At 35.8% G+C, this 20,751-nt stretch overlaps 4 protein-coding genes across 4 annotated transcripts; 1 reads left to right on the plus strand and 3 right to left on the minus strand.

The window, feature by feature from the left end:
• Positions 1–1,148: 1,148 nt before the first annotated feature.
• Positions 1,149–1,800, minus strand: B0H65DRAFT_420103 (uncharacterized protein; the record flags this gene model as incomplete). The annotated part of the gene is made up of 2 exons (XM_062824255.1): positions 1,149–1,597; positions 1,656–1,800. 2 exons carry the CDS (start codon positions 1,798–1,800, stop codon positions 1,149–1,151), a joined length of 594 nt encoding a protein of 197 aa, XP_062684967.1.
• A 1,559-nt stretch (positions 1,801–3,359) lies between these two features.
• Positions 3,360–4,823, minus strand: B0H65DRAFT_129995 (putative alpha-methylacyl-CoA racemase). The gene is made up of 2 exons (XM_062820790.1): positions 4,656–4,823; positions 3,360–4,513 (listed from the first exon to the last, which is right to left on the minus strand). The coding sequence occupies exons 1-2, from the start codon at positions 4,714–4,716 to the stop codon at positions 3,378–3,380; spliced, it is 1,197 nt and encodes a 398-aa protein (XP_062684968.1). The 5' UTR covers positions 4,717–4,823; the 3' UTR covers positions 3,360–3,377.
• Positions 4,824–6,013: 1,190 nt separating this feature from the next.
• B0H65DRAFT_458667 (thioredoxin-like protein) lies at positions 6,014–7,281 on the plus strand. Its single transcript, XM_062826418.1, has 3 exons — positions 6,014–6,311; positions 6,406–6,688; positions 6,806–7,281. Exons 1-3 carry the CDS (start codon positions 6,285–6,287, stop codon positions 6,991–6,993), a joined length of 498 nt encoding a protein of 165 aa, XP_062684969.1. The 5' UTR covers positions 6,014–6,284; the 3' UTR covers positions 6,994–7,281.
• On the minus strand, positions 7,275–8,624 carry B0H65DRAFT_130258 (P-loop containing nucleoside triphosphate hydrolase protein). Its single transcript, XM_062820792.1, has one exon. It carries the CDS (start codon positions 8,384–8,386, stop codon positions 7,478–7,480), a length of 909 nt encoding a protein of 302 aa, XP_062684970.1. The 5' UTR covers positions 8,387–8,624; the 3' UTR covers positions 7,275–7,477.
• Between the last annotated feature and the right edge of the window lie 12,127 nt (positions 8,625–20,751).

The following is a 20,751-nucleotide window of genomic DNA, read 5'->3' on the forward strand; positions in this document are numbered from 1 at the left end:
GTGGGTTGCGGTGGGTTGGAAGGGGGAAGGAGGGGGAAGGAGAGGGGAAGGAAGGGAGAGGAGGGGAGAGGAGGGAGGGTGAGATGTAGGAGAGGGAGGGGAAAAGGAAGACGGGGTAGGTGATGGGTGATGGGTTAGGTGAGAAACCACATGGGAGGAGGAGCGGTGACGTACGTTATAGCGGAAGGATGAAAGCGCTTGAATGGGTTGCAAATATGGGGAAAATGAGCACGGCAGATCAACATTCAACGGTTTTGGAAATCCGATCATGTTACTACAATGCAGATTAGCGGCGAGCGAGACGAGATGTGATACTCCACCCATAAGGCGCATTGTTATTGCGGGCAATGCTATTTCTACTCAACATCCACTCTATTTTTACCTGGCCCTATTTCGACTACCTATGACAATCCAGACCTGAGTGACGAAGCTTGAGTACAGTGATGTGATTTAGAGCTTGGGTTGTCTGATTTGACATGTGACGATGTGGAGTTGAAGCGGATGCCTTTTGTGATCCCAGCTGCTAGGTACGACGGCATCGGGCTTTTATGGTATGGCCCGACCGAAGTTTCCAGTTAAACACCGTGTATGAGAGCTTTATGGTTGTGGTAAAAGATTCCCCTGTCTTGGACTTGAGAGGCTGGGCTGAGAATTCCCAAGTTGCTTATCCAATTTGGTTCCCCCATGAAGCCAGCTTCATATCATGCTCTCTCACAGTTCCTCAACACATCCATAATTAAAACGATAGAAACCCCAAATAATATTGCTCCCTTTCGAATGCATGCTTTAGTACAAAAGAAATTCGTCTCCAGTCGTTTTGTGGTGTGTTGCAATATGCTGTACAATGCCTCCTTTTTACCCTCGCTCCTTCAAACCAAAACCAGGTGTTATGCAACCCCGGACAAAACTCCACGCTGAAAACAAAAAGAGATGAGCAAGAAAGAGTCTGAACTTTGAAAGCATTCGGCTCCCCCGGCCCCGCTCGGCTCGGCACTGCTCTGCCGTCTTGGTGAATCACTCCACCCTCCGCCCTGGCCGAATAAAACGAATAATATCGCGATCATCCTCCGCATGGCTTGTGCCAAGCTCGGCTAAGCCGCAACATCAGCGGCCCGCCCAGCCTCGTCAAGCAAGCCGAGCGAGACCTTTCAAGACGACCTGCCCAATACGTTCCTGGCAAACCATGCCCTCTTCCCCCTTGACTTTGTGCTCTTCTTGGACTCCGGCGAGTCCGGTGAGAAGAGCGGCTGTGCACGGTTCACGAACGGGGTCTCCAGTCGTCGAGGGCCTGAGCCACCTGATGATGCGGACATGACACTATCGCTGTCCTTTGTTGGTGTTGTTGCTGTCGTTGTCCCCCATGCCGCGCCATTGTCTGATAGTCTTTGGCTGACATCGCCTCTTGCCGCGCGAGCCATGCGTTCCATGTTCTTGATGCCGTCCATGAACCCTTCGGCGTTGTTTGGGCTTGAAGTTGGCTCCTTTAGGAACGAATTTCTGGCCCGCATGAGTGCCCTTTCCGTCGAGATGTCATCCTCGCCGAGGGTGGCGTTGGGTCCGATATTGGCTTCTGGGTGTGGTAATGTTGTGTTTCGATCTGATAGTGGTGTTAGTTAAGTCCATGATGCAGTCATATGTATGTCATGCTTACGCACCTCCATTGAAGGGCTCTGGGAACCCAGTGTCCCGTCCCCTGGACGATGTGCTCGAACACGGTCGGAGGCTAGACATGTCGTCGATAGTTGATGACCAGCTAACTCGCTGGCGTGGAGATCTATGGCGCGTGAAGCTGCGCATCATGGTAACTTTAGTAAACAGGGCGTCTTGTGATCTTTATGTGCGGTCGTGGGTTCTGCCGGGTCCTGCCGAGCAACGCGTAATCGTCCTGTCCCTTCGCCACTTGTGCTTGGCTTCAGGAACAATTATTGAAAATCTCCAACTTGGAGACAATGTGAGTATGGAGCTAGCGGCAGATCCCGAGTTTATGAGGCTCGAGTTGAGTCGAGTGCCCCCTGATAAGTAATGCGATATCGCTTGGTGTGGCGATCATAAGGTGGGAAGAAATGAGTGAATCAAAGATACACGAGATTGACCACGAGACCCCATGAAATAAGAATGGGGTTGGGTCTTGGAAGCTCTAAACGACAGACAGACAAGAAAAACCCAAGAATAATCCTCGTTCAGGAAAAAGAGTTTGGAACCAAAAGGCGACGTATATGACATTCTTATCAAAGACACGGCGCAGCTTGCATCATGCCGCCGCTTGGACGGGCAGTGAATCTCCTTGTACATCCTTGCTTGAGCCATGTTTGAACCTCCAAAGAACGACCAAGCAATGAACGGCTCTTCATGACCAAAAGGTTCTTAGAATGCCATTGTCTCGAGTTCAAGTGTTGAAGAGCAACGAGTGGTTGAGAGTAAATCATCTGGCTTTCGACTTACCACTGTTGAACGGTTTCGACGGCGTGACGGCTTAAACTCCGCGGAGGTGGGGTGACTGGGGTCGGTCTTAGTCGTGAGCGATACTCCGACGCACCGAGGATCAGAGGCGCTGTGAGGATCAGGCGCACGTTAGGTCAAGGTGGCGTGGCTGAAGGTGAAAACCAGCGGTTTTTGTTTCGTTTTCGGCCAAACAACGATCGAAGTCCGGACTGAATGGTTTGGGTGGATGGAATAGGTAGTGTTGAAGAAGGTGAAGTAAGCGATCCTCCTGGAAGCTGGGGTCCATCGTGTTTAAACTCCATCTCTGATTCTCCGGCATCAGCACCCAGCAAGGTCCTCAGTGGCCCCAACCAACATGTTCGTGCGGTGCGGTGGCGTGGAAGTACCGGTATACGTGGAGGAAAGGTAAGTGGAACAGCTTGACGTCGCTGAGGCATTTCGCCGACCATTCATTCAGATTGATCAATCACAAGAGACGTCTGTCCAACGACGGAAGCGTGAGCGATTGGCTGGTCAAATAGTCCGCAGCATGCACCGATAGAGCCGAAAATCCATCGCAGTCCATGTTGCCACATCGAGCAATCGCGCAAGAGATAGTCGAGCTGAGTCGAGATAGTGCAGTCTTCTGCTCCCGAACCTGCGGAACCAGTGATGCAGGTCTCACTTTAAGGCGAAAAATTTGGTGTTTAGCCTTGGTCGATCATTCTGTTTCGAATGCGGTCTCGGCTTCCGAGTTGCGGTCTGCCGGACTGTGTTTTGAGAGTGTCACCGTGACCGGAACAATGTCCGACGTTGTCTCCGAAAGCCAACACAAATCGTGCCTCAGCCACATACCAAACCCACGCCACGTAGTGGCTTGGACAGAGCTTCAAAGGCTTTCAGGGTCAAGGGTTAGGTGAGGATGGGGATGTCAGGGTTGAACGTGTGAAAACCCCTTACAGCTTAGACTTGATAGCGACAGCGTTCCCGTTCAAAACATCAAACTCCTTACCCTTCTTCCAACCGAGCCACTGCTCCACGACAGACTCGCCTCCCTTTCCAGGCTTCAACGGGATGCCCACATACGCTTCTCCCTTGACGCCCGGCCCTTGCCCATGCCTAGCGTCCTTCGCATCGTTCCTCACCGCCAAGCAAGGCGTCTCCCTAAGCGTGACCACCGGTCTCTGATCGCCCTCCGACCTCTCCCTCTCCCTCTCCATCTCGCCATACTGAAAAACAGCCGTGCAGCACGCATCGGTCCCATCAAAGACATCCCCCCACTCCCTCCTCGTTTTGGTCTTAAACTTCTGCTCCAACACCCTCCTCAGCTCCGGCCAATTCTCCTTCTCCCCCCTCCTCTCCTCCCACCCTTGCCCTTCCAACCCCAATCCCCTAACCAACTCCCTAAAGAACTGCGGCTCCAACGCCCCGACAGCCATGTACTTCCCATCCCTAGTCTCGTACGTATCATAATAAGGACAGCCGGTATCCAGCAAGTTCTCCCCCCTCGGCGCGTTCCCCACCGGCGTCTTCAGCGCAAACCGATTGAAAGTAGCCAAGTAGCTCGCTCCGTCGACGATATTCGCCTCCACCACCTGCCCTTTACCCGTCCTCTCCCGCGCTGCCAGCGCAAGCAAGATGCCCTGGAACAAAACCGCTCCGCCGCCGGCAAAGTCGCCAAGGATGTTGATCGGCGGCGTCGGCTTCTCCCCCTGCCTCCCCAGCAGACTCAACACGCCCGACACAGCCAGGTAGTTGATATCGTGCCCGGCCATGTTGGCGAACCGCCCATCGCGCCGGAAGCCGGTCAGGCGGGCGTAGATGAGGCGGGGGTTGATTTCACACAGAACGGAGGGACCTAGGCCGAGCTTCTCCAGGACTCCAGGGCGGTAGGGGTCGATGATGACGTCGGAGACAGCGGCGAGGGATTTGATGAGGGCGACTCCCGCGGGAGATTTGAGGTCGACGACCAGCGAGGATTTGTGCCGCGTTAGTTGGTCGGGGACTTGCCGGGCGACGGGGCCGGAGACGGCGCGGTCGATGCGCAGGACGGAGGCGCCGGCGTCGGAGAGGAGGAGGCCGGCGAAGGGACCTGTTTTAGCGTTAGTCTTGGGACATTCTCAAGTGATGGTGATGTCTAAGTGAGGTGTAAGTGAGATATGACGATCGGCCGGGTTTCGGCCGAAAGCCTCCGTGTAAGTCGGACCAAGGTGAGAGATGGATATGAGCTTTACCTGGAGCTAGACCGGCAAACTCCAGGACCTTGAGTCCGGTAAGAGGCGGTTGGCCAACCATTGTGATTCCTTTCTTTGACCTTCCAGTCGTTCAATGTCCTTGAAGGTACCTCTCGAGTTACTTTCTTCAGTAAACGGTCACACGGCACCGGACCGATCCACAGCAGTCTATCCACTCAGCCGGTTCACGTTTCCAATTCCCACGTTTCTTCGAATGGCGTGGGCCACTGCACTGTTTGGTCGGAAAAGGGGACACCCAGTAAATGACGTATGGTCTCAGGGGTGAATGTGATGATGGGTGGTTGCTGGCCTTGGTAGTGTCTGCAGCAGCAGCAAGCTCGCAAATGTCGACCAGAAAGGATGAAACGAGCAAGAGAGTGACGAACATATCCGACCACTTATAAAACGGGTATTCGGGACTTTGGAGTATGGGGAAGTTGAGAATGCTACGTTGGAGGTGTGGGGTAAAGGATGAATGGGGATAGAGATGGTGCCCGTGCAGTGGTATTTTGACTCTTTTGAGGTTTGGTGTTCTTGATGCTTGCAGGACAGTGCAATTGGAATATCCGACAAAGACTTGAGTGTGAAAATATCAATTCCAGCTGAGTCCTCAAATCTAAGGACATGGCTCTTCAGGGCTATTTAACAGCTGAAGCCATCGTGATGTGCGATAAACATCATAAGACATGCTAGGACTTCATGATAAGCTTTTCCGTTTCTGAATCCAGAGCATCTCAGCTTAATCTTGGAATACTGAGCACAAGAGCTGAACAGCAATCGAGACTCGGAAAACATCATCGACAAAGTGAAATTGGGAGCAACATCATCACGCGACACGAACCTATACGGCGACTACCGAGGCTCCCTTTCTCCCGCTCACGTTGCTCCAGGCCTGTGAGGGTGTGTGAGGGTGTGCCTGTCACCAATTGGCACCCTGGGCGCACTCCCGTTTAGCGGCCCGCCCTGTGGGGGAGTTGGGGAGCTGGGCAAGGTGGAGAGGCTTGGTATGCGGGGTAAGGACAAGAGGAGTGAGGTTACGGATTGTCAACTTTTGTACCTGATGCGCCAAAGTGACGACTCCCGAGGCATTGGATGAATGACAGGAACAGATCTGGGGGAAATCATGATGCGGTAGGTGATGGAAGATGCGATTGGTACCAAGTAAACAATATATGATGCAATCGACACTTTGGGGAGAGCTTCGGTGCATGGCAGTACCGAACCCACGATATGCGATGCGCAAGACAGCGTGGACGGCTACGTGGTAACCGAAAATAGGCATGTTGATCATTGACCATCAACACCAAAGAAGTTGATGGATGTTGAGTTGAAATTCTAGATGCCTCCTCCCGGGCTGACAAATGTCAAGACCGAAAGTGCGAAAAACACCATGTATAACCCTAACCCTCTTCATGGGGTTTATCAGAAGCGCTAATGTTACATCATTACAAGGCCGACAGGGAAGCTCCAGTTAATCGCCGCTAAAAAGTCGTGATAACGGTTTCCACTGCCGCTGCCGCCGACATTCGCCATCCGTCCGCATTGCCGTGATCTTTTGTCTGTCTGACTTTGCGCCGAACACCTTGTCACTCTCTAGCAGCCAGTACCGCACCCACCACCCTTTTCAAAATGTTGACCAGGTCCCTTTTCTCGAGGGTAAGCAAGACCCCCGCCGTTGCGCTTCAGGTCCCGTCGTCCCGCAAAAGTGGTGGTAACCGACACTAACATCCTCCTCCTGCCCTGACAACAGCAACTCTTCGCCGCCGCATCCCGGCCGGCCATTGCGCCCAAGGCCGTCTCCTCCGCCTTCCGCCCCGTCCTCTTCTACCAGAACCGCTTCCTGTCCGATGCGACCCGCCAGGCCATCGACAAGGCCGTCGCCTCCGCCCCCGTCGTTCTCTTCATGAAGGGCACCCCCGAGACTCCCCAGTGCGGCTTCTCGCGCGCCAGCATCCAGGTTCTGGGTCTGCAGGGCGTTGATCCCAACAAGTTTGCTGCTTTCAACGTTTTGGAGGATGCCGAGTTGAGGCAGGGTATGTTACACAACCAACCAGTTGGGAAAAGAAAAAAAAAGGGGAAAAAATAAAGAAGGACAGAAATGCTGACAAGTAGTGGGTGTGCACCGCGCGCGCATCATCATGCATATATAGGCATCAAGGAGTACAGCGACTGGCCCACCATTCCCCAGCTCTACATCGACAAGGAGTTCGTCGGCGGTTGCGACATCATTGTCTCGATGCACCAGAACGGCGAGCTTGCCAAGCTTCTCGAGGAGAAGGATGTCTTGGTCAAGGGCGAGGAGGGTGCTGCTGAGGAGCAGACCGAGAAGAAGGAGTAAAGAAAAGAAAAGAAGGGGCGGATGCGGATGCGGATATTGGCTATGCGTGGAGGGAGATGAGTGATTCATGAAGCCCATTGTACTTGTACTGATACCATTTGACAGACGATTTGGATCGCATGCGTAGACTGTACGATATGTGTTTACTCTTTACGTTGCTGAAAATAGGCGTGGAGATGTTGCTTGGGGATTTCTCTGGGCGTTGAAAAGGGACATAACAGTAGATGAAGGCCGGTTCATGTCATATATGGCCTATACAGTACATAGGAAACAGATTCTGTCAAAACTACCTATATCTATACCTGTCTATGCTATGTTGTGTTGAAAACGCCATGTTAAATGCCGCCTGGGTATCATGTTAAAGCCCCCTTTTTGTCATGCATACAAGAAAACTGGAAAAAACTAAACAAAAAAATTTCCTCCCCTTCAGCCATGTTGAAACCCTTTCTTCTCTTTCTTCCCCCTCTCTATCACTGCCCCCATCTCAGTTGCAGCCAGGCCCATCCGTAGCCTCCTTATTCGTCTTCGCCTCCAACCCATACCCCCCCAATCCCGGGCTATTATAACTCAACCCCTCCGGCCCGCGTCGATGCTGACTTCTCGGTCCTCTCGCCCCCAAGTCATCCCTCAACCACCTCAACACCAGTTCACCGAGCCTGCTATTCCCCGTCACCCCCTCGACGACATTCTTCCCATCCTCGACCTCCTTCAACATCTCCTCCGCCTTCCCCCACCCCTTCACAGTCCCCAAGTGCATATGCACAAGGTGCGTCGGCCAACTAGCCAAATTATCCAGAATATGCGTCGCGTACACAACCGTGCACTCCCTCGTCTCCGTCTCCCGCCTCAACCAACCCAGGAACTGCGCCCGCGACCAGACGTCCAAGTCCACCGTGATTTCGTCCAGCAGAAGAACCGTCCAGGGACGGATCAGTCCCATCGCCAGCTGCACCCTCCTCCTCTCCCCGTCGCTGACGGCATGCATCCGCCAGTTGGTGTCGATATCCAGCACCGACACCAATTCATCTCTGCGTTCAGGGTAATGGTCCCCGCCCACGGACCGCAACAACTCAACCACGCCAATGTCGGTCCTGACAATCTGGTTCAGAACCCATTCCAGTCCCAAGTAGGTGACGCCCTCGAGCCCGTCCTTGAACGGGTCCACGCCGGACACTCTGATGGTGTTGGCGGGCGCGAGACGCTTGCCGGCTAGCAGGCGGAGAAGCGTGGTCTTGCCGGCGCCGTTGGCGCCGATGAGCAAAGTGCGCGAGCGAGGCGGGAGGGACAAGGTGATGTTGGAGACGCCGTTGGAGCGGTCGGGGAAGGTGTAGGTGAGGTCGGAGGTTTCGACTGTTGGGGGGGCTTGTCGGGGGGCTTGCTCTTGGGAGGCCATTTTTTTGGTGGGAGGTTCGGTTGTTTGTTGGTTTGGACGGGTTGTTGGTTGAAGGCTTGTTATGTTGGTTCTTTTGGTTTTCGGTTGGTTGGTGATGCCACGTCCTCCCTTGAGTTCGTGTTGTTGACAATGTAAGGGATGTGTGCTGTTGGTGAAGAAAAACTGAAAGTTTGGTTTGGGGAAGTGAGTGAAAAAAAAAAAGAAAAAAAAAAAAGATGGGATGAGGGGCAAATGTTGTGTGATGCAAAACGCTCGGAACAACACTTGGCAGGTACGCTCGCCTGACAGAGCTTGGAGAGCTCGGCGATGTTGGGCCAGAACTCTTGTCGTTTCAATCGCCGCCCCCTGGGAAGTTTTGCGGGGTGATAATGACACAAGTACGCAACAGAGGCTGTTTTGAAAGTCCAGATGGCGATTCAGTTCAACCGTTGTGGGAAAAAGAAAGATGAACACAACCTCCGAGGCCTACTGTAGATATGCTTATGTACGCACCGGGAATATCGTCAATTTTCTTTTTTCTTCGATACTACCTACCGGAACAGACATCGTTCAAGCTCGCAATCGGTAGCTGGGTAGTCCCAAACTGGTCCCTAGGTAGTCCCCCCCACTTTTTAAGGCTAAGTAAGCCCAGCCGCCCAGCCCAGCCGCCTAGCCCAGCCTAACACACCGTACAATTGAGGCTATACAATCGACGGCCGCGCATCGTTAAATCTACGTCTTTTATATATTCTTTTTACGTAAGAGTATTTAAAATCATTAATCTAATTAATTATTTACTACTAAGAAAGTTAATACTACAATTACTAATAATATTATTATCTTCTATATTAGCCCTATTGTAATTATATATATTACACTTACTATATATACTATATTTACTACCCAAAATATACGTACCTACCCTAATTTTAATACCCGCTGTATAAATACTACTTAGAGTATTAGAGAACCCTTATATATTAAGAATAAAGTATTAAAGATAGTCTTATATCGATTAAAGTTCGATTATGTTACGTTATTAGTATAATTTAATTTTATAAGTTTCTCTACTATTAATTAAAAGGGGGAGGGAAATTCTAATTTAATTAGGATTAGGGTATTAATATTAGTTATTTAATAAGCGTTACTACCATATAATTAAATTGGTTAGAATTAATAAAAATTAATATATAATTGTAAAATAATTATTACTAAATTAGTAATTACTACTAAATTTAAGGATAGGGAAATGGAGAGGGCGTTAAAGCCCTTTATAAAAAAATTAGAATTAATTATAATAATATTAGAGAAGGTGTTAGCGCTAGAATTAATTGTATTATAATAATTTTAACCGTATTATTAATCGTATTATTAATTACTTTAGTAACAGTTCGTTATAAATCCTTTTAAATAACATATCAATACGAAATACCTTCTATATACCCCCCTTCTATATATTTCTTCTTTATATATTTCTTTTCCTCGTTCCTTTTTAAATATTTTATTATATTACCTAGCGGGGCGGTTTATTGTAAGAAAATATATAATAGTTATTATACCGGTTATAATTAATAAATATAATAATATTAGGTACCGCAATAATAAACTAGGCGGCGGTAAATGAAGCGGGCAGGCTATTATAAAATTAATTTATAATATAATTATATTATATTAATTATATATATACTATATTAAAACTAATACTATAGTTTAAAATTATATACTTATATATTAATTACATATTTTAATTACGTATAGCCGTATATATATACGTATAGATTAGCCTATTAAACTTTCGTTTATATAATTAATCTTCTACGTATACTTCCTTTTCTTTCCTTCATATAATAACGTATATTTTACCCTACCCCTAATAATACCCTTTTATTCCATAATGATTTATTATATCTTATTATTACGCTACGCGCGCTTATTTAAGGGAAGAGCGATTATAATTAATTTTTAATTATTATAATATTATTAATTTAATATTACTGATTCAAATTAATTAAAATTCAATATTAAAATAATTAAAACCTTATATTATAATTTTCAACTTCGAGTTAAATAATTATTAAATTGAATATTACTATTAAATATTCGTACTCTCTTTTCCCTTTTATTTACCTAACGTATTAATTTAACACTTAATATCCGATATCATCCTATATATTTCCTTAGTAATTAATATCTTTTTCACTATTATTATAATCGGCACATTCGTTATTTTAAACCCGGCTAATTAAAAATATTATTTTAACGTTACGTAAACTTTCAAATCCTTTAATAATTAAATAATTTAAATTAATATTATTATTAAATACGTATTTAATTTTATTTAATTTCTTATTTTTTAAATAATTTTTAAAATTTTCGATTGCCTCTTCTATAACGATATTATTGCCGCCTATATTTAAATATAAAAAGTATAAAAGGAACTTACCGTTTCCGAAATTAAATTTACTATTATACTTTATAATATTAAGCGTTACAATAATAATATCGCTATAATTTAAATTTAAACCCTCTTTTATACGTAAAAAGTAATTAAAAATTATAATAAAATTATTAATAACCTCCGTAATAACTACGCCGACAAATTCAAAATTATTCATAATATTTATTCTAATACCGTTAATATTTTTAATAACGATATTATTATTTTAAAGTAAGAATTTACCGACTTCCGTACTAATTTTAAAAAAGTATATAAAAAATAATATAATAAATATTGAAAATATATTAATAAATTTTATTAATATTTTATCGCCGCCTCTAAAATTAAATTTATTTTTAAACCCGAAGCTACTATTCCGCCCCCGCCCCCCGAAAATCCTAATAACAATAAGGACTTCGAAATAATAATTTTTAACGACGATAGCGACTATAAATCAGTATTATATATCATTATATTTTCCGCTTTCGACGGTAAAAGTATTTTTATTAAATATATTACTAAATATTATATTTAGCGTTTCCATATTAAATTCATTTAAATTAATAAATCAAAGATTTTTATTACCGAACGTATTAAATTCTCGTTAATTGCCCGTTCTATTAAAGGCCTTACTTTTAAAATTATTAAAATTGAATTTAATAAGATCTTTATTAGCGAGCCCGCTAAATAGAATATAGCCTTCGAATTACTCGATAAGTTCGATAAAAAATATAATAATATTAACGTTATTATTTATTTTCGTTACGAATTAGAGGAATTAAAAATAATTAAAGGAATAAAGTAATAAGATTTCGATGAGAAGTTTACCTTCTTTATAAACCGTTATAATTTTAATAATAATATAAAAATTAACTATCTTTATTAGGGGATTAGCGAATATACTTATATTACTTTTATTTATTAGAATAATTAGTCTACTAATAATAAACACGAGAAGTAATTTACTAAAGTTTATAATTTAATTAAGAATTTAAAAGATGAAGATTAATTTAAGAAGAATATTAACCCCTTTTATAAGACTAGTATTATTATTATTAGTACTAATATCAATATTTCTGCCCCCGAAATTAATTTTAATTAGGGTAGTAAGATCATAAATTTTAATACTATATCCGCTTCCAATATTTAATTTTTTCGTATAATTAATAACGAGGTATTTAAATTCCGTATAAAGAATAAAATATATATTCGCTATAATAAAAAGGGTTACTTCTTAATTAAATACCGTTCTTATATTAATTTTAAGAAGGAGGTTAAGCCTTTTAATTATAATAAAAATAAGAATGAAAATAAGAATGGGAATAATAATAATAATAATAGTAGTAATAGTAATAATAGCGGCTAATAACCTGCTTAAGGATAATATAATTATAATTAGTAATGTCCTTATAATCATAATAATTATTAAATTAATATTATAAATCTTATTCTTCTTATAAATATATTAATAAGCGTTCTAGCTCCCGGTACCCTCGGCTCCGGTAATTATTATTACCCGGTTCTTATTTACTTACCCGATTTTGTTAGCCCCATTCTAAACGACGAAAATAATTCTATTTATAATTAAGGAAATATATAACCTCCTAACTAAATTACGTTTAGAGGTATTAATTTATAAAATAAGGAAGAAAATAAGGAAGAAAATAAGGGCTTATCTTTATATAGTTAAATATTATAAAAATCAATACACTTTAATAGGTAATTATTATAAATACTCTAATTTATTAAATTCTTTTATTTACCTATTTTATAGACCGTATAAATTATATTACTCCGCTTTCGTTAATAATAATTATATTACCCTTAATTTTATTAACCGTTATTTCGTTTATTATTATTAATTCCCTTATTTTAAATTAATAACGCTTAAATTCCTTTATTTCGCTAACGGTTATATTAAAAATCATATTATTTATTCTTTAAAACTAACGATATAAATAAACGTTTATTATAAAATTATTAACCTATTTATTTATAATTTAATAGAGAATAACCCTATTATTTTAGGCTACTTTGAATTAATTTACTATATTCCTAATATCGATGAATTTAGTAATTCCCTCTATTTCGGCCCTACTTATAAATAATACAATTATTTCCTTCGTAGAATTTTAATTTATCTTTATTATATTCTATTAATTAAACGGTACGCCTTTCTAATATTTCCAATTAATATTACCGGTACGCGCCTTATATATAAAAAGCCTTTTTATAAAGAGGTTTCTAACGAGGGGAAATTAAAACAATTATTATAATCGGAATTTACGCGCCGTCTTTTTATTTCTGTAATTATAAAAAGGGTTACTTATTAATAATTTAACTACTTTGAAAATTAAATTACTAACCAGTTAGAAATTATATTTATTAATGAAACTTTTAATAATTTAAATTAAATATTTACATTCGGCGTTTTATCCCTGACTAAACCCTACGTGTTTCTAATACCCTATTAATTAATTAGGGGAATTTATACCAGTAATATTAATTATTATATACCGATTAAATTTTATAGTATTCTTAAAAGTCCTATTAATTTTAATAATATTAAGGAATTATCCGTACCGAATTTTAATTAATTGGCCGAAAAATATAGATTGTAAGTTATTTATATAATTCGAACTAATATAGAGGAGGATATTAAAAGAATAGTCGAAGAAAATAAAGTAAAGGAGAAAGGAGGAGCCCTAAACTTTAGAAATATTAATAACGGTTTAATAAAGGATATAATAAAAGAAGTATTAGGAAGAAGAGGTTAAAAGTATAAATAATTCTTTAATAATTATTTTTATTAATAAATCGATACTTTAATAAATAAGGAAAACGAAAATATATTATATATAATAAAAATAGCCAACTCTATTTATTTTATTAATAAGGATAAAGATTTTCCCCGTTATAAAAAGGTTATTAATAGCTATTTTATAATTAATAACGTTTCTGTTAATAAAATTATATTAAAAGATATTATTAAATTTTATAAATAAGCTAATAAATTTCCTAAAATTAAGGTCTAAATCTAAACCAAATTCTCAAAATAATATTAGTATTATATTAATATATTTAAATAGGAAAGTGCTAAAATCCTTCCCCCTATTCGATTTTATAATTTTGAATTCGAATTCTACCCGGGAATTACGCCGCCCGCCTCTCGTAATTACACTTTTAATCCCGAGGAATTTAATATTATTAAAAAATAAATTAACATTAATTTTAAAAAGAAATGTATTAAACTTTCCTAATTCGAAATATAATTACCGATTTTATTTATTAAAAGACTAAGCGGTAGAATATATATTTATATTAATTATAAAAGTATTAATAACGTTATTTTTAAATTTCGTTACCCTTTACTATTAATTAAAGAAATTTTCGATACGATTTACTATATTAAAATTTTTATTAAATTTAATATAATCGCTACTTTTAATTATATTTATCTTAAATAAAGCTACGAATAATTAGTTACTTTTATTATACGGTTTAATTTATTTAAATTTTTAATAATATTTTTTAATTTATAAAGCGCCCTAAGGGCTTTCGAAAATTATATTAACGATATTTCTTACGATATTTTGTAACGTTTATACAACTATTTATATTAATAATATTTTATTTATTCCAATAATATATAAAATTATCCATAATATATTAATAATATATTTAATAAATTCATTAAAGTAAGCTTCAATGTTAATATTAATTAATACGAATTCTATATAATATATACGAAGTATTTAGATTTAATTATTATATTAGGCAAGATTAACATAAATTTATAAAAAATTAAAATAATTACCAATTAGGAAATTCCCGAATTTAAAAAGTCCTTATAATTCTTTTTAAATTTCGCGAATTTCTATAAGCGTTTTATAAAAGATTTTTCGATTATAATAACCCCGTTATATAAATTTGTTAAAAAGGATACTATTTAGGTTTAGAATAATATTTATTAATAGGCTTTTAAAATATTAAAAAGGCGTTTATAGAAAATCTTATATTTAAGATCTATAATTAGACTAAAAAAATAATGATCGAAACGGATATTTTGAATTAAATTATAGGAGGTACTTTTTCCTAATATAGGGATAACGGAATCCTCTACTTGATAATTTACTTTTTAATAAAATATATATTTTAAAAGTATAATGATAACGTTTATAATAAAAAATTACTCGCTATTATTAAAATATTAAAAGAATAGAAGTTATAATTTAAAAGGGTTTAATAACCCTTTAATATCCTAACGAATTATAAAAATCTATAAACCTTTATAATTAATAAATAGTTAATTTATTACTATATATAGTAGTTTCAAGTCTTATCCTAATTCAACTTCCTAATTAAATATATATTAGGCTCTAAAAACCTCCGCCCTAATACAATAAATTATAAATTAAATAACCAATTAGTAAACGTCGAAGATAATTATTTAATTATTTATAAAAGGGTTCTATTAAATCCTTTATAAGTCGAAGACCCCGCCGCCGGTTTTTTACTATATTTGTTAAATATAGAGGATTTTAATAATAAATTAATTAACGACCTTATCCGGGCTAATTATAAAACGTCTATTCTTTTTAAAAAAAAATTAATATTTTATTTAATAAATAAAATATAACGCTAATAACTATTGACGGTTAAAAATGTTTTTTTATTATACTTTCTCCGAATATTATATTATCAATAATATTATGAAATAACGGAATATAATCATTATTGACCCTTATAATAAAGAATTCTAATTCCAATTAATTAACTATTAATATAATTCTCCGGGCGCGGGCTACCCTAACCGCAACGCTATTTACAAATTTTATAATATAAATTCTATTAAGAAGGTATATCTAATAATATAAAGGTTTTTTATAAAAATTATTCCTTATATATAAAAATTAAATTAATAAAATAGGGTTCCGTTAATTACTTTGAATTTATAGCCGTATTTTTAATATTATAAAAAGACGTTATAATCGATTTTATTACCCTACTATTAGGAAATATTTACCTTAATTAAACCTTTAAATATATTATTATTATTATCGACTACTAAATTAAAATATAGTATTATATTCCGATTATAATTTCAAAAGCGGAAGAATTCGTAGACTATGTTATTAATTATATCTATTCAATTTATAGTTTAGTAAATAGCATTTTATTTAATAAAAGTATTTAATTTATATTATATTTTTAATTTACTTTTTATAAAGAATTATTTATTATTTATAAATTTATTTCCGCTTTCTACCTCTAATATGGAATAAGTATCGGAAGCCTTACAATTTAATACTATAATTAATAAGGTAATAAAGTAAATAATAATGTTAATAAGAAGAGGAAGGTTTAAAAGCTAAACTATACCTAATTATATATTAAGTAGGAATAAAAGTTTAAAAACATTTATCTTAACTATTAAGGATTATAGCTTTTATAATTAAATTAAATTATTCTCTAAGGTAATAGAAACGGGGTTTCCTACATTAAATACTAATTTATAAAAAAAGAAATTATTATTTTTAATAGACCTATCTGTCCAAATCTCTTCTAAAAAGATCTAAATCTCTTCTAATATCCTTTAAATTTCTTCTAATAAATTTATTTAACATAATCGGGTTTTATAATCTTCGGGATACTCCGGGGCGGTATAGGATATATTAAATTAATAAAGTAAATATATTTAAAAAGCCGGGGGTAATTTATTTAAATTCGAGAAATTAGAAAGTAATTTAAGAAGGCTAATTTATATTAAGGAAGCGAAAGTATAGGAGTAAAATATTATTATAATTAATTAAAGGAAAGGAGAGAAAGTAAAAGGTTAAAAAAATAAGAAGCTAAGAAAATAAGAGGCTAAATTAAATATACTAAATCTATAAAGAAATTTAAAAGCGAATTTATTATATAAATAAGTAGTAAGGAATATTAAGAATTAGCGAGAGTTGTAACGAGCCGTTAGGGGTTTAATAAACGATAAAAAAAGACCGCGGTAAATTAAAAGTACTAAAACCGTTTAAAAATTAAAATAGAGGATTATTAGGAGTAATAATATAAAGAAAGGGAAAGAAATAAAGAAAAAGGGTAACGATTTTAGATTATAGAAATTATGATAAGTATTTTACTTATAAAAGTTTTAAAAACTCCGAAGTTTATTAAATATTAATTTATATTATTAATAGAAGATATTTTCTTTTTATTCTTATTAGCGTAAATTACGATAGAAGGATAATAATATTTATATTTATTTAAATGAAGGAAGAAGAGGTTTCTTAAAGTAAAAGCGGCGCTATAAATATAGTAATAAGAAAGTAGGTAAGGAGTCAAAAGCCGATTTAGATTTGGTAATACTATTGTTATTTTGGGAATAATAGAAACGGGGTTGGGGTCCAGGGCGGGAATTAAAATTAGAATTAGAATTGGAACTAAAAGTAATAATATTAAAATTAGTATTAAAAGAAAAATTATTAAAATTCTTAATAGCGGGCGAATTATAAAGAAAATTAACGAAGCGGGACGAATTATAAAAAAAATTATTTATTAACGAATTATGATTATTACTATTATTAAAAAGTAGATTGTAGGGGAATTTAAGCAGCTATTAGAAAAAGTAATAATGTCTTCGTTAGGAGGGTAACGGTTAAAGGGGTTATTAATTAGGGTATTAATTAGCGGTCGAATTATAGAAAGGGTTAGCGAAAGGGGGCAAACTATAGGGGAAGTTAGGCGGCTGTTAAAAAAAGTAATAATATTTTCGTTACGCGGGTAATTGTTTTAATTAAAAAGCTATATTTATATTTTTAATTTATACGTATTTAAATATATATAAATAGAAAGGGCGCTTTCAGAGCAAAAATCAAATATTATACTTTTCATAAAAATATTTAACTAAGGGAATTTTAAATATAAATAATTTTAAAAATAGAATTTTTATTAAAGGGGGTTCTAATTTACGGATTGCTTTACGGGCGGTTCTAATAACTTCCCAATTAATTTAAAAGTATTACTTAATAATACGTAAGGTTCTTTTAAGAACGGTAATATAATTAAGGATTGTTATTATTATTAAGTTCGATAGAAACGACCGTTTAAATTATTAAAATTATAAATATAAAGGTAGATTTAAAGGAATGCTTCTATTTTTCAAATAAAGGATTTAGATTTAATTTTTCTTTGAAGGGAATTTTAAGGAAGAAAACGCTTAATTTATCGAAAACGGTTATTTCTATATTCGTTAGAATTTCTAAACCGTATTAAAGGGCGTTATAATATACTAAAGAAAGTAAAATAGAAAATTTAAACCCTTCGCTACTAAAATTAAATTACGGGGGATTAGTTAATAAGCCTTTTCTTTAAAATCTTTCTTTTCATAATAAAATTACTTTTTAAAGGGTAATTTAATTAATTCTAATATATAATATTAGAATATTATGATAGAAATGAATTATAGTAAGAGAAAAGGATTATAATAGGGAAAATTAGTAGTAATATTGATGAAAATTTATTTAAAAGAAAGGAGACGGTTAGGAAGGTTTTAGGTAAATTATAAAAGAAGTTGGGCGGCTACTAAGGAAAGTTTTAACGTTTTTATTATTAGTAATAGGATTTTAAAAATTAGAAATTTGATTCTGGCGGGAAGAAGTAGGAGGGGAAAGGTCTTTAATAATAATAACCGTTTAAAAGAAATTACAGCTAGGAAGTTATTAGAGAAATGTAGAGAAAGTATTAAATAAACCATAGAAAAAATTAATAATTTAAGAATAAAAAATAATATCCTCGTTATTATAAAAGCCGTTTAAAAAAGAGTAGGGCGGACCGTAAAGAAGGTTAAATAATTATTAAGAAATCTATTTTTAATTCTGACGAGAAGAAGTAATTAGAAATATATGGATTAGAAATATTAAGAAGGAAGGAGTTATTAATATAAATAAGAAATTTATTAGGCGGGCCGTAAAGGAAATTAAATAGCTACTAGAAGAAATAATAATGTCCTCGTTATTAATAAGAATTATTTAATAGCGGAAAGGTAATTTTTAATTATTAAAAGTTACTCGAAAGAGGGTACAACGGGTAAAAATTATTAGAAAGATATAGAAGTGTTAATATATAAATAAAAATTTACCGTTAAAATTAGTTGTTTGAAAATATCGCTCGTAATTAATTTATTAATAAGAGGATATAGTTTAATTTATAAGAGCGGTCGAAAGACGCGCTTAAATAAGGGTTTATTTAATTATTGAAGAGTAATCATTTTATTCGAAAAGCGAATATTTAAATTCGTTACTTAAAGAAGGAAATAATCGATAAAAGGGAGTAAAGTACGTTTATAAATCTAAAATTCCAAAAGGATTTAATTATAATTAATCTCTTAAAGAAAGCTTTAATATAATTAGCGTTTCGGCTAATAAATCTATCGTTAAATTAATAGTATATAATAATTTAACGGATTTAATAACGAGTATCTAGTAAAGGATTTAGTTAGTATTTTATTTTACGAGTATTTAAATTCGTTACTATTATAAAATCTTTTCGTCGTTGTCGTAATAAAATATAGTAATAAAGAGGGTAATTGAAAATCGAACGCGCCGTCGGTCGTTTAACTAATATAGTTTAAAATAAAAATTAAAAGATTAATACAATTTTATAATTATAATTATTATTTAATACAGAATAAATATTAGAGGTTTTACGATTTAATAATATAATTAGTAAAGTAATAAAGTAAATAATAATTTTAAGAAAAAGAGGAAGGTTTAGAAGTTATATTATATTTAATTATATATTAGGTATGGATAAAGGTCTAAGAACCTTTATCCTAACTATTAAAGATTAGAGCTTTTATAATTAAGTTATATTATTTTATAAAGTGTTAGAAATGGCGTTTTTATATTAACCCCTAAATTAATATTTAGACCGGAAGAATTAATATAGAAATAAAATAATTCTTACGGCTTTATATCGATTAAATATAAATGGACTAAATAAAATAGTTAGTAATTACGGAATTCGCTAATAATAATACTATATTTTCGTTAGTAGGCGTCTCCCCCTTTTTCGTTAATTATTGTTATTACCCTTAAATAAATATTGAATTTCGTATATTATTCCCTCTTAATTTATTACCGGCTTAATTAAAGGAATATTATAAACTTTTTTGGATTAGTAAATTACTTTTAGAAAATTTAGGATTTTATAATTTAATAAATTCGTTATACTTAAGAACGATATAAGGATAATACTAATAAAAAACGTATAAATTCTCCTAAATACTAGCCTAATAATATAATCTTATTAAATATAATAAATGTTATAAACGGCCACCCCTATACAAAGTTTTTATTATGTTAGGAGGGATTATTTAGAATTATTCGAACCGAATTTTATATTATTTACTTCGCCCGATTAATTAATATAAAGTATTCGTTAAGTTTCCACATTTCTATAATATAACCGTAATTTAATAAAGGATTATTTAAATAAAATACGTTATCGGTTATTAGAATAAATAATAAATGCGTTATAATTTGAATAAATAATTACGAAAAATATAAGAAATAGGCGTTCGAAGAATTTATTAATTACATTTAATTAAAAAGTAATTTATATTAATATTACTACGTTTAATAGAAGATTGGAAATTTAATTTAGGAACCTATTAATAATATTATTAATTATAAATACTGCTTATAATAATTTCATTATAAGAATTTAAGTAAATTAGTCCTTCCAAAATTTTAGAGCTTTTTATATCGCTTCGCTTCTAATTCTCTAGCCGCCCCTAATTTTCTAACCCCCGTCCCCGTTCCTAAGCTTCTATAGCGCCGTTCCGCCCGCTTCCGAAAGGGTGCCTCCGTTATTAATATAACGAAATTACTCCTGGATTCAATTATAATAATTAAAATAAATATAATAATTAATAAGGAGGTAGAAGATAAAT

The sequence above is a fragment of the Neurospora tetraspora genome (assembly GCF_033439725.1).
Source record: "Neurospora tetraspora strain CBS 560.94 chromosome Unknown B0H65scaffold_2, whole genome shotgun sequence".
Lineage (NCBI taxonomy): Eukaryota > Fungi > Ascomycota > Sordariomycetes > Sordariales > Sordariaceae > Neurospora > Neurospora tetraspora.

Bases quoted from the DNA above. Each gene is read 5' to 3' on its own strand.
- B0H65DRAFT_129995 (XM_062820790.1), bottom strand. From the start codon at position 4,716: ATGGTTGGCCAACCGCCTCTTACCGGACTCAAGGTCCTGGAGTTTGCC. The intron at 4,514-4,655 runs GTAAAGCTCATA...ACGCTAAAACAG, and splicing joins GTTTGCCGGTCTAGCTCCAG to GTCCCTTCGCCGGCCTCCTC.
- B0H65DRAFT_458667 (XM_062826418.1), top strand. From the start codon at position 6,285: ATGTTGACCAGGTCCCTTTTCTCGAGG. The intron at 6,312-6,405 runs GTAAGCAAGACC...CCCTGACAACAG, and splicing joins CCAGGTCCCTTTTCTCGAGG to CAACTCTTCGCCGCCGCATC. The intron at 6,689-6,805 runs GTATGTTACACA...ATGCATATATAG, and splicing joins GGATGCCGAGTTGAGGCAGG to GCATCAAGGAGTACAGCGAC.
- B0H65DRAFT_130258 (XM_062820792.1), bottom strand. From the start codon at position 8,386: ATGGCCTCCCAAGAGCAAGCCCCCCGACAAGCCCCCCCAACAGTCGAA.